General features: G+C 45.3%; 1 protein-coding gene and 1 pseudogene across 1 annotated transcript in view; one reads left to right on the forward strand and one right to left on the reverse strand.

The window, feature by feature from the left end:
• Positions 1–607: 607 nt before the first annotated feature.
• TXNRD1 (thioredoxin reductase 1) overlaps positions 608–13,718 on the reverse strand; it is a 41,637-nt gene continuing 28,526 nt past the window's right edge. The window contains exons 13-14 of the mRNA XM_008051505.2: positions 13,127–13,261; positions 608–2,477 (exon numbers count right to left, since the gene is read on the reverse strand). Of these exons, the coding sequence (XP_008049696.2) occupies positions 2,415–2,477; positions 13,127–13,261 (198 nt within the window). The 3' untranslated portion in view covers positions 608–2,414. The remainder of the gene's footprint in view (positions 2,478–13,126; positions 13,262–13,718) is intronic.
• LOC110594964 lies at positions 10,573–12,464 on the forward strand (annotated as a pseudogene).

Here is a 13,718-nt window from a genome sequence, read left to right on the forward strand (position 1 = left end):
GCAGTATGGCTCTACCTGCCAATCAAATGACACCAAACTTTTAAGTGCCTCTGTAGCCAGGCTTTGTGCTGGCTGTGGGAACCTTGCTACCTAGTGGTGGAGACAGATGCATACAGCAGTCTCCACGCAGGGTGACTCAAAGTGTCCTAGGGTCCCCTGGGTGAACACGACAATCAGCATTTCTGTGAATGCTTACCGAATACCTATGTGCCCGATGCTGCCCAGGGCTGGGGAGTGGCAGTGACTCGTCCATCTGTACCCCAAACACAGACCTGTGGGCCAGGCCAGGAGGAGGGAGGACACACACCCTCACGGCACTGTGTGGGGAAGGAAACGAGTCATGCGGGCTTGTACGCACGAAGCTTCGGTGGCGCGGGGCGGTTTGTGACCCGCAAGGCTGACACATCCCATCAGGACAAGCTGAAAAAGGGAACTGGAGCAGCCATCGGCCCTGAGTGTAAGCATCCGCAGACGCCACCCAGGGCCGACAGCACGGCAGAAGCCCCTCGGCAGCTGCCTGTCCTCATCGACCTGAAGCCAGTGTGTGTAGTCAACACGCCAGCAGGCATGCATCCCGAGACCATCCCTCAGGAAGAAGACACACAGGTGGATAGGCATACTTTTTAATGTTTGATTGTTTTTCCAGAAGATTTGTAACAAAAATACATGGACTTCAGTATGTGTTTCATACAGTGGGCAAGTCTATAAAGTGTCATCCTTGTGGGACAGAACATTCCATTCCATGGAGAGAGAATCACAACATGACTAGGCATGATGACCTCATGCTGCCAGTTGCTCTTATTTCACAGATTGGCAGACTTGGAGAAAAAAACAAACTGAAAAAAATAAATAAAGCTGAACACAGTCAACCGCCTCCGTGCCCCCCTCCCTTTCCCTTTTCCCATTTCCGTCACAGCCCTATGGGACAGGGTCGGGCCCCCTGCTGACTACATGCCAGGCAGACACATGGGTTCCCTGAGGTGGCCCGGAAAGGTACTCTGACACAACCACTCAGCACCATGGCGGAGAAGCAGACAGGGGAGGGGGACGAAGGAGGAGCTGCAGGAACCACTGGCAGGAGGCCCGATGCCCGCTGGTTCCCATCTCCACTCAGTGAGAAAAGATGGGCTGAAACAGCGTCCTCAGCACGTTCACACAGCAAGACATTAACCGAGGAGTTAGTCTCCTTATAATAATACAAGTTGGAATGCTGACAGATAATAAACACTTCTGCAAAAATTCCACCAGGTACGGTTGTTCGTTTAACAGAAAAAGTCAAAACCATTTGGTTTTTAAATGAAAATCCTTCACATCCACCTGTGTTCAAAATAATAACTTACGATATTGATAGGTTCCTTTACAAAGCAACAAAAGATGGAAATCCTAAGTGGGAACAAACTTGTTTTCCTATGAATGTAGTTCTTAGGAAGAAACAGAAACCTAACACACACACACAAAATAAAGCTGTGATGCTTTGCGTTTTTAGCTTAAAGATAAGCTACCCCAAAAAAGATTTAAGCAAGTGATGTGTTTCCCACTGTAGCCACCGTCCGCTCACTTAGACCAACACACAATCAACTAAGGCAAGGAAGACTCCAGCTGCCTTCCCGATTGGGGGTGCGCCTGCCTCCATGATGGACAGTGGTGGGAGATATGCTCCCAGGAGCCACACAGTGGAGAATTACCTCCAATAAGTGGCCCGGCAGCAGCTCCTCCCTCAGCAGCCCTAGGGGAATGCCGATGACCCGAGATGGAGCACTGGAGCAAACTTAGCTAGTGTTGCTCACAGATGTGCTTGTTCTGGACACAGGACTCCTTAGAGGAGAAAGTCTCAACAGGTTCATGAGGTCAATGTCCCCCGGTCACAGGATGGTTCTCCCCCTGTACAAGCCCACATAGCCCCCAAGTGAGACAACCTAACCTTCAGGCAACAACACACCTTGTCTGGACACTCTAGCCATGACTTGCTTTTGGACAAAAATCAACTGCTAACGTTTCTCATCTCTATTATTGACACAAAGGAGAAAAAAGGAAAAAAAAAATCAACATTAGAAAATTTGACAATGAGTGTAAGAAAACCCACAAAGGAAAAAAGGTCATGCAGGAACTGATTCGACAGCGGTTCCATCACTGCCCACCGCATGGGCTTGAGGCCAGTGACTTCATGGACGCACCCTCAGATGCACCGCCGACGTCAGTGCCGAGTCCGTCACGGTGACCCCAGTGTGATGCTGCCTGCCTTCCATTCACTAGCTCCTCCCCATGAGATCCAAGAGGCCGCGGGTGGTGCTAAGTCCAGGACACGCAGGGCCAAGAGCCCAAGAATCTTCCTGGAAACTTCGCCTTGGATTCGGGCAAGGGAACAAGTCGGTGGTCTGGAGTCTTGGCGGGAGCATCCACACTGGGGCTTAACCTCAGCAGCCGGCCTGGAGGATGCTTCCCCCTGAGCGCTTGGTCACAGACAGCGTTGTGAACACCTGCGGGGAAGAGAGCGTGACACCTTCAGGGAGTGGATGGGGAACAGTTCAGAAAGCACCACATGCATTAAAAACAACCGACGTGACTACTCAAGTGAATAAAATAGAGAATAAAATAGAGGGGTAACATGAGCAAGCATCTCCTCTATTTCTTCAGAGGATAAATGGGAGAAAAAAAATTTTTTTTTTTTTTTGAGTTGGAGTCTCACTCTGTCGCCCAGACTGCTGGGCTCCGGCAATCCTTCCGCCTCAGCCTTCCAAGTAGCTGAACTACAGGCACGCGCTACCACGCCCAGCTAATTTTTGATTTATTGTAGAGATGAGGTCTCGCTGCCCAGGCGGGTCTCGAACCCGCGGGCTCAGGCAATCCACTCACCTCAGCCTCCCAAAGCAAGGGATTACAGGCTGAGCCACCGAGCCCGGCTGGAGAAAACATTTTTAAACCAAGGTGAAAAAGAAAAAGTTTCGGTTATATCTAAGGAAGAATTCTATTAGCATAAGAATGACTAAAACAAAGTATCAGTTACCCTCAGTTGCTTGTCGTCAACTCTCTAGAAGAAATTCATGATGAAATATTTTGGACACATAGAAAGTTACATGGTGTTCTATTCCAAACACCCACCTACCCACAGTTCGAACCCGAACCCGTGTGGCCCTTCCCGACAGTCTCTTTCTCCCTCCCCCTTACTGGTGCTTACCATTCCTCTGTGTTTCTTTTGTAGTTAAAAAAAAAAAAGTTCTACAAGCAAAAAGCAAGATGTATGTATTCTTCTGCTCCTTGTTTTTTTGGCTCAATGCTCTATGTTTGTAATTCACCCATATGGATACAAATAGCTCTAAGCCCTCCATTTTTCACTGAATGGAAGTTCAATGACCATAGTACACCACACCAGATACAGACTAGCATATACAGTGTATACTGTAGTATTCAATTAATCAACAGTGAAAGGATCACGAATTACACATCCAGGCTCCTTCTGCTGGTACCCAAGCCACGCCAATGTGTCCTTTGCAATCTGCTGCTGCGACATTCCTGCCCGCAGAGCTGGGTAGGAGGGCAGGGGAAATTTTGACCTGACTGGATTTGCCAAGTGCCAGAGCCAACTCATGCCCTCACCTGCAATGACTAACACTTTCTCCCTGTGGACTTAGTGCCTTAGCTGCTTTAGACAATTTTCACTTGCTACTGCTCAAGAATGCCTATATATAAAAACAAAAATACTTCTGAATAAAGGGGAGCGTACTTTTTTGTGTAAAGAGGGAACAATACTGAGAAAAGCTTTTGGGTCTGTTTTAGCCCCAGAGTGACAACGCCTTTATTTCTCAAAAAATTCAGACTCAAGTACTAATGGCCAATTTCTTTCTTTCTTTTTTTTTTTGAGTTGGAGTCTCACTCTGTTGCCCAGGCTGGAGGGCAGTGGCCGCTTCCGGCCACCGCAGCCTCGACCTGCTGGGCTCCGGCGATCCTTCCGCTTCAGCCTTCCAAGTAGCTGGAACTACAGGCGCACGCTACCACACCCGGCTAGTTTTTTTATTTATTGTAGAGATGAGGTCTTGCCAAGTTGCCCAGGCGGGTCTCGAACCCGTGGGCTCAGGCAATCCACTCACCTCGGCCTCCCCAAGCGCTGGGATTACAGGTGAGCCATCAAGCCTGGCAGGCCAATTTCTTTAAAAATTTAAAATACAGACGCAAAAGAAAATTTGGGTAATTCACATCCTCCCAAAATGATTATAATAAGAGATACATCCTTGTTAACAAGATATATCAAAATCCTTGAAATATTTATCCCTTTTATACTTACGATAGAAAAAACATATTGACACTGAGTTTTGCAACATTTTCATTAGTGCTCTTATATTCACTGCTGGTGACACATAAAGTAGCACAACTTTCTTGAAAAGCAACGAAATTCCTTTGTTTAAAAAATGTGTGAGTATGGATAAGGAAAGGAGACAATGAGTGATAATGAAAATAGCTGTGTTAGGATAGTGGTATTATGGGCAATTCAAACGTGCTTTCTTTTCCATTTTTATAATGGGGAAAACATAAAGAGCTAAGGAAGACTTCGGCAAATTCCAGGCTTGTGAATGTGCAAGCTTAGGTTCCATTTCTCAGGAATTGATTTAGAAATAGAACTGGCAGGAGATTTGGATGAAAAATGAAACCCCTCAGAAATGGCCACGAGCAGGTAACAAAAGAGCTCTTGTCTCTTCTTCTTCCACTGATGTCATGCTCATTTTAAAAAGATGGAGGAAGTCCAAGTGCCACTGTTGATCAGGCTACAAGAAAAAACTGACGGGCTCAGTGTCTACACGGATTTCACTCATATGCAGTTGTTTTAGAATTTTTACAGAAACATAAAAGCTGAAAACCATGTTATAAACCAAAGCAGAATGTAAAGCGAATATAAGGCAAAGCTCACAAATAGAAAACAAAGCAAAAAATAAAAACCGAAGCGGAGGGCAGAACCATGCCCTTCCAGTCCACAGCAGGACAGGTCCAAAGGTCAAGTGCAGACCAAGCCCTCACCTCACACACTCCTATCTGACCCCAGCACTCACCAGCCTCACGAGACTCCCTCTCTCCAGAGTGTGACTGCTAAAACAAAAAACCCACACTTGTAATATTCGACACTAAAATTCATTTTGACACATTCACAACTGGGAAATTTTTCACTTTCCTAATATTGAGAGCGGGTAAAAATAAAAAAAATTTGAAGTTGGTTGCCGCAAACTTCTGTTGTTAAGCACAAATGAAATGGTCTTTCTAAATTGTCGTTTTTTCACAATACAGCTGAAAGTGGCAGACATATCCAGTATTTGCCTCAGACACCACTCTATCATTCTGTACTTTGTATTTTTATTTGGATTATAAACCCAAAAAGACAGTCTTCCACGATGAGGTAAATTCACATCAGTGGCAACCAGGAACAGAATTTGGAATGACGTAAATTCCCATTAGCGGTCTCCAATGAGTTAAGATTGCAAAGGGATCTTTTCAACTGCTTTCCTCTTGAGCTATTGTTTTTTTCCTCTACAAGTAAACTTGATTAGTTGCAATTACTACTCAAATCAGTATCATCCGTTTCCAACTCAATGACTGTTGCTCAGATGCCCGCAATAAATTATCACCGTCCCACCTCACACTGAATAATGCAAAAGCATCGCCAGCGTTCCAAGTGCTTAGATGCCCCTCGTGCAGGGCTCCAGTCAAAACAAGAGTGGTCTCTCCTCTTAGAGCAGTTCCAGAAGGAAGCTCTTGGAGCAGAGTCTCCACTGAGGAACCTGGCAACCTTTGTAAATAACTACTCCTCGGAGCCCATGCTGTTCAGGTGCCTAGAGTTACCTGATCAGAGCGGCTGGAACCACATGCAACTCACTCACCACCAACCACAGCTGGCCCGGAGCTGCGGCTGTCTCCGAACCCTTGAAAGCAGTACTCAGGACGTTTTAAAATTGTTATTTCTAACTCATCCAAGGGACTGACATTTGTGAAATTCACTAAAAACATCCCAGGAAAATGAATTTTAAGAGGTATGTTAAATAAAACTCAATTTTTTATTAGAACAAATGCTGTCAAATTATTCTTAAAGTTTCTACACTTTCTTCTTCATTTCTATCTTTATCTCATTATGGACAAGTAACTACATTCTGTAGACCCCATCTGAGCAGCGCCCCCTACAGTACATGCCTGGACACTGAACACAGCGGACCCAGTAGCAAATCCAATTCCTGTCCAAGTTGGAACCCAGCAATTAACAAGAGAGACTTCGTAAGTCTCCCCGACCCATCAGATTTCATTTTCCTTAAACCAAGAACCTTTAAAACAAAATGTTTCCTTGGGATAGACACCCAGTAGTGGGGCTGCTGGAGCATATGGCAGCTCTTATTTGTAGTTTTGGGGAACCCCCACGCTGGTCACTGTCTCCACCGTGGCTGCACTAGCTTACTCATAGAAGTAAGAAGTAGAACAGAGGTTACCAGAGGTGGGAGGGTGGGGGGGAAGGGAGGGACTTGTTAAAGGACTTAAAACTAAAGCTAGACCGGAGGAGTAAGTTCTATAGCACGAGGACAACTACAGTGAACGGAATATGCACCTGCGAATGGCTGGAAGAGGACACTGAATGTTCCCAACACAAAGAAAAGACAAATGTTTGAGAGGATGGATAGGCTGACAACCCTGATCTGATCATTATAAATTGCATCAAAACATCACTGTGTACCTCCTTAAATATGTTCGATTCTAATGTGTGAATTCTTTAAAAAATTAATCTAAAAATTTTCCACAGCTAAGTGTTTAAAGCCCTTGGTTTTTCAAGCTCCTCACAGCGTAAATGGTTCATAATTGGCATAAAAGAAAAAAAGATTTTTTTTCAAATACTTCTCCTCCCAGCCCCTGTTACAAATACTGTGACGACCTTTAGTCAAGCCTCATCTCCTCCCAACCCCCTTACTACTATAATTAAAAACTCTGGGGAAAAAAAAAACAGTGAACAGATGCAGCTATTGAATATCAAATGCCAGGAACTCTCCTACACACTTTACAGATAGCATTTTTATAATCAACCCTAAAGTTAGAAATTATCTGTGTTGTACGGACTGTGGAAACGAAGCTTCTGAAGACCTGGGTGGCGTGGCTAGGTCTCACTGAGAAGAACTTGCTGAGTGAGTTGACAACCCAGGCCTGGGCACCTCCTCTCCATTTACCGTTGCCAAGAAGTCATTTCCATTCTGAAATTCTACGTTAAGTTCTATAGGATGGTCAGCAGACGTGGAGTCTCACCTGCATGGCATGGTGCCTTGGGAGCGAGACAGCCTAGGTTGGAATCCCAGCTCCACCACTGTCAGGGGGGGTCACTGTGGGCAAGTTACTCAGCCTCTGTCCTCCGTTTCGTTGTCTGTCACATGGGATGCTACTCCCACCCACCTCACGGGCTCCCATAGAGACATTAGTGGCACAGCAGGCCTCACCTGCCCTCTTGTCCTTGCTAGTCCCCTCCACTTGTTCCTGCTGCTCCTACTTCCCGCTTCAGGCCACAAACCCGAGTTCTTCTTGGTTCTTCCTTCTTCCCACATCCAGTTAGTTGGCAAGTACAACCAGCTTTTTTTTTTTTTTTGAGTTGGAGTCTCACTCCTTCACCCAGGCTGTAGTGCAGTGGCATGCACGCTCACGGCCACCCTAGCATCAACCTGCTGGGCTCCGGCGATCCTTCCACCTCAGCCTTCCGAGTAGCCAAAACCACAGACACGCACTACCACGCCTGGCTATTTTTTAAAAAATTTTATTGTAGAGACGAGGTCTCGCCAAGTTGCCCGGGCTGGTCTTGAACCTGCAGGCTCAGGCAATCCACTCTCCTCGGTCTCCCAAAGTGCTGGGATTCCAGGCTAAGCCACCGAGCCCAGCCTAGCTCTATCTTAAATACACCAATGTCTCTCCATGTCCACTGCCCCTACCCGGGTCAGGCCACCACTTTAACAGTCACAGAACTGGACTTGTCGCTCGACTCACCTGCTCCAACCACTTTCCACAGGGAAGCCAGAGAAACTTCTCTGACCAACCTATCTGACCACACCACCCTTGCTTTAAACCTTTCAGCTGAAGCTCCATTTCCCAGAGGTGGTCAAAATACCCTTCCCTGGTTTACAAGACCATGGCTCCCTCACCTGTTGCTCCCTCACCTGTTTCTCCAGCATAACTTTTTACTTCTCTGAGCTCTTAAATCTCTGGCAATATAGAGACCACCTTCAGTTCCTTGAATAAGCCACGCTGTCTCCCATCCAGGCCTTTCCTATGGTGTTCCCTCGGACTGGCTAACACCAACACATTCTTCTAGTCTTAGGGAAGAACTCCCTCCAGAATAATCCTGCCCAATATCACTGCGGTATTGTTACATAACGAGAAATATACATTTAATTTTCCAACCCTGCTTTCTGGCACAAGCTCCTTAGAATTTCCTAAGCAACAGTGATGAGAGGAACATCCTTGGTTCTTCCTAACGAGGCCCTTTCAACCACACCTGAGCTGGTGCTAATGTATGGTGACCTTGAAATGTGCCTTCTCGAATAGTATCGCGTCATCATTGATATATAGTAAGTGTATCTGTAATAAGGCCTAGGGTTAGAAGTATAAAGGAGTTGAAGTGAAATCATATCATAAGACCTGATGTTATAAGAAGGGCTGAGAGGGCTCCAGTTAGTGGTCAGGGGCTAGGATTTATTATATGATAGGCATGTGTTTGGTGGGTCATTATGTATTGCCATGTAAATAAAGGCTTACTAAGAGTGTAAATACATAGGCTTGGATAAGGGCTACGGCTAGTTCGAGGATTTAAGTAATATAAGAATAATGTTGTTGATACTGTGATGGAGCTAACTGATGATAGGACAGAGGGGGCCCCCCAATTAAATGTATAAGGGCAGTACTCTTGGGGGCGCCTAGATAGCTTCAGGAGGGGGCTGGCTGCCTGAAGAACCAACCACGTAATCAGAGGTGGAATACTTAGTTTCACTTCCTCATCCACCCACCTCTGGGGAGGAAGTTAGAGATTGAGCTAAGCACCAATGGCCAATAATTAATCAGTCACACCTACATAATGAATCCTCCATGGAGACTCCTAACGAATGAAGGGTTTGGAACGCCTCCAGGTTGGTGACCATCAAGGGGCAGAAGGTGGCCCGCCCGGAGAGTGCATGGATGTTCTGTGGCCCGCTTCCCCAATCTGCCCTGTGCACCTCTTCCTGTTGTCCTTAGCTGCATCCTTTATAAATCAGCCAGTAAGTGTAAGCAAGGTGCTTTCCTAAGTTCTGGAGCTGAGCTAGCAATTTTTCGTGGGAGCCCCTTGACTTTACGGCTGGTCAGTCAGAAGCACAGAAGGCCCGAACTAGAGACTGACATCTGAGATGGAGCAGTCTCGTGGGACTCAATTGTCAGCTAGTGGGATCTGATGCTGACTCCAGGTAGTTTGCGTCAGGAATGAATTACACTGTAGGACACCTAGCTCACTGATGTCTGTAAAGTTGGAGGACTGGCTGTTGGTGTACAGAAAAACCCCACACATGTGGTGTCAGAAGTGTTCTGTGGGCAAAAAACAGATCATAGGAATCTCTGAGCCAAAGACCACAGACGTGCCACTCACATGTCCCCAGCACTTTATGTTCACCCTGATCCTAGGACCCGTCACACTGAACTGCAATTGGCACTTCACCCATCTGCCTCACCCGCTCTTAAGTTTTTCGTCCATCCCTGCTGTGTCCTCACTGCCCAGCACAGGGCTGTGCACATGGCTTCACAACAAGCCGCGCTGAGAGTGAGGCATCACCCAAATTATCTTGCTAAGCAGCCACCAGATTGGGAAGAATATCAAAGTCCCACCAAAGCACCAGAACAGCCAGCCTCTGAGTGCCAAGTCACAGGAGGACCGACAGATGGAGGCGCACCACAGCAACGTGCCTGCTGTCCCAGGGAGGACAGGCCTGGCTGACCTCCTGCAGCCAGAGCTTCAAGAGATGACCTGTTTCCTCATGTCACGGTCTGCCCAGCCGCAAGCCACCCTGCCAGACAGTGCTGCACAGCAGCCCGACATACGAGTCAGGGGTCAGAGGCCAGCACACAGCTGTCTTTTTCTTTTAACCAGTCCAGTGAGACTAAAAAATCAGACCCTCTTCTATACAATCTGGAAAATTATCCTTTCCTTAAGCGATGTCAGAAATAGCTGTTGCAGCCTCTACGAGTCCTGGACTGGCACCTACATTTTAAACATTCTCACTATTGTGGATTGAATTGTGTCCCCTTAGCCCTACAAGTCCCAACCCCCAGTACTTGTGAATATGACCTTACTTAGAAATAGGATCTCTGCAGATATAATCAAGTTAAAACGAGGTCACGTTACACTAGAATGAGCCCTAATCCAGTGATTGGTGTCTTTGCAGAAAGAGGAGGGAAATCTAGACATAGACATATAGGCAATCAGGCCATGTGAAGACAGAGGCAGAGACTGGAATGATCTACAAGCCAAGGACTGCCAGCAACTACCAAAAGCTATGAGGCAAGAAAGAATCCTTCCCCTCTCTAAGCTCGGGCCTCCTTGGCGGCACAATGGCCAAATGCACCAAGAAGGTCGGAATCATTGGTAAATACAGGACCGGCTATGGGGCCTTGCTCCAGAAGATGGTGAAGAAGATCGAGATCAGCTAGCACGCCAAGTACACTTGCTCCTTCTGTGGCAAAACCAAGATGAAGAGACGCGCTGTGGGCATCTGGCACTGTGGCTCTTTCATGAAAACAGTAGCTGGTGGAGCCTGGACCTGCAATACCACTTGTGTTGTCACAGGAAAGTCTGCCATCAGAAGACTGAAGGAACTGAAAGACCAAAGATCTGAGTATCACATGTTCTCACTCATATTGTGGACCTTGAACAGCCAATGTAATACTATAAGAAAATGACTGACAGTGGTGGGAAACTATGGGAGGGGAGGAGAAAGAAGATGGGATTAATGGTAGTAAATATCTGTCTGGGGACAGGGAGACACCTCTTATCAACAAGGGTGCCTGAACGAAGCATATTTGTATACCTAACCCTTAACTGTACCCCACAATATCATAATAAAAAATACTGATTGATAAAAAAAGTATTTAAGAGTAAAAAGTGTATGTGATTACATATATGTATATGTATTTAAGAGTAAAAAGTGTGTGTGATTACATATATGTATATATATTAGATATATAAAATAGATATACAAAAAAGAAGAATGATCAAGCAAATATGGTAAGATAGCAATTGAGAATCTAGATAAAGGGTATGTAGGGTTCTTTGTACTATTCTTGAAACTTTTCTGTAAGTTTTAAATTATTTCAAAATAAAAAGACAACTATTAAATCAAAAAAAAAAAAAAGAAAGAATCCTTCCCGAGAGCCTTTGGAAAGAGCATGGCCCTGCTGACACCTTGATTTTGCCTATCTTGCCTCCGAAACTGTGAGAGAATAAACTTCTGTTGTTTTAAGCCACCCAGTTTATGACAGTCTGTTATGGAATTCCCAGGAAACTAAGGCACTCAAAAAAGTGACGTTAATTGGCTCCTTCCCTACCCAGTCAGCCTGCGTCCTCACAACGAATAAAAGTTCTATCACATATTCTTTTTTTTTTTTTTGAGTTGGAGTCTCACTGTTGTCCAGACTGGAGTGCAGTGGCTGCTCCCGGCCACCACAGCCTCGACCTGCTGGTCTCTGGCGATCCTTCTGCCTCAGCCTTCCAAGTAGCTAGAACCACAGGCGCTATCACATATTCTTTAAGAGCACTCTTCTAGAGCCTTTAGTTTTGTGTTGTATTTTTTTGAAGCCGTCACAAAAACAGCAGCTTTCTACAAACGATGCCCTGCTTTCTCTCAACATGTGAATATTTAATGCTTCTATCCCAGTCGGGTGCATATTAACACATTTGAGATCGGCAATTTTTTCACTTTCCTAATACTGATTGCGGGTAAAAACAAAAAAATCTGAAGCTGGTTGCTGCAAACTTCTGTTGGTAAGGACAAGTGAAATGGTCTTTTCTAAATTGTCATCTTTTTCACAATACAGTTGAAAGTTGCAGACATATCCAGTATTTGCCTCAGACACCACTCTGACTAGCATTCTGTACTGTGTATCTTTTATTTAGACTATAAATCGAATATATATTATTCAGAAACAACTTACAAAGACATAAATTCAAGTCAGCAGCAACCAGGAATTTGAAATGACTTAATTTCAGATCAGCGATCGTGAATGAGTTAATATAGAGAAGGACACCATTCCTAACCATGGAGAAGGCAAAGCCAAAGAAAGCTAAAACTTGTTTCCAGGTCTTACAGTCGACATTTCACATACTCAGCAAAGAGTTTATCTGTACAAGGACAATGAGGACCAGACACCAGCCAGCCATGAACGTGCACGCGTGTGTGTTTGCAAGCACAATGGACACCCTGCAAACCACTGGCTACAGCAGATAATAGGGGTAATTTCCAACTCCACATCTAATCTGGTAGAATATGAGATGCCTCCTCCCAACCCTCACCAAGTTCTCCAATGTAAACACATTTTTGGTTCTTCATTCCCATGTAGCTAAGTATCACAATACTTACTGGCAGTGAACAAACACTGACACCCAGAGGCCTAGATTGGTCAATCTCCAGTTTTACTGTCATTTGGCTTGATCTTTTGAAAGTATCACTTTCAAATCCCATTCTTTGGTACCAAAAGCTAAAGAGACCAACATCATTTAGCCTCAAGACAGCTCTGGGATAACCAAAGCTGAAGCTCTTTCCAGGTTACGAACAGCACTATTAACTGACTGCTATGAAAATAAGCAGGAGATATAATAAATACAAGATTTAAGGCACTTCTCTATAAATCACTCTCATAATTTTTACCACTTAATAGCATGCCAGAAGTCTCTAGTTCGTACCAGAAGTCATAATAAATATTAAAAGAGGAAAACTCATTTTTTAGAGACAACCCCTCTTCTGCGCTATTTTCAGTGATGACCTGTCAGGAGATAAGAAGTAGCTTGAGAACAGCAGAAAGTACACCAGCTTCAGGGGCCCAGATCTGCCATTTGAAAGTGGAGTGACGCACATGTTTAAACAGAGCTGTGGAAGTGTAGGTGACCCACCTCTGCGCAGACGGGGTGGATTCCAATTGTGCTGTCCAGCTGTTTTTTGGTCAATCCACATTTGAGTGCAGCTGCGAAGCCTTGTGTAACTTCTCCAGCATTTGGACCCAGTACGTGAAAGCCCACGACACGTTCCTAAGACATAAAGTCACAATTAAGCTGATTTTTCTCCCTCTTCTTCCTACACAGCCTAGAGTATTTCCCCAATCTATTCTAAAAGTCCATTTCAGAAATGGTAAAAGACTTAACACTTGCTGCTAACAGCTCTTCAGGCTAGAAACACCTGGCATAGGATGATACAGGGGGCACAATGATCACTTCAAGCAGGAAGGAAGAGACAAGAGTCAGCTACGAGCGGTGATGAAGACAAATGCAAAAGGAACCAAAATGGTCTGGGAAACACCATCAGAGGGCAGTGGTATCTGGACGTCCTGTATTTGGTTGTCTCAGCTCCACACAGACTATCTGTGGTGACTGTGACGCTTACAAGCAGTCATCCAAATTAAGAAATCATTTTAACAAGGTTTGGTGGGTAGACAGTGTAATTAGATGTTGTTAAGACCATTCCAATCTGAAAATGTTTTTTAAAGCA

Source organism: Carlito syrichta, unplaced genomic scaffold (assembly GCF_000164805.1).
Source record: "Carlito syrichta isolate Samal-C Ts95f unplaced genomic scaffold, Tarsius_syrichta-2.0.1 Scaffold179666, whole genome shotgun sequence".
Lineage (NCBI taxonomy): Eukaryota > Metazoa > Chordata > Mammalia > Primates > Tarsiidae > Carlito > Carlito syrichta.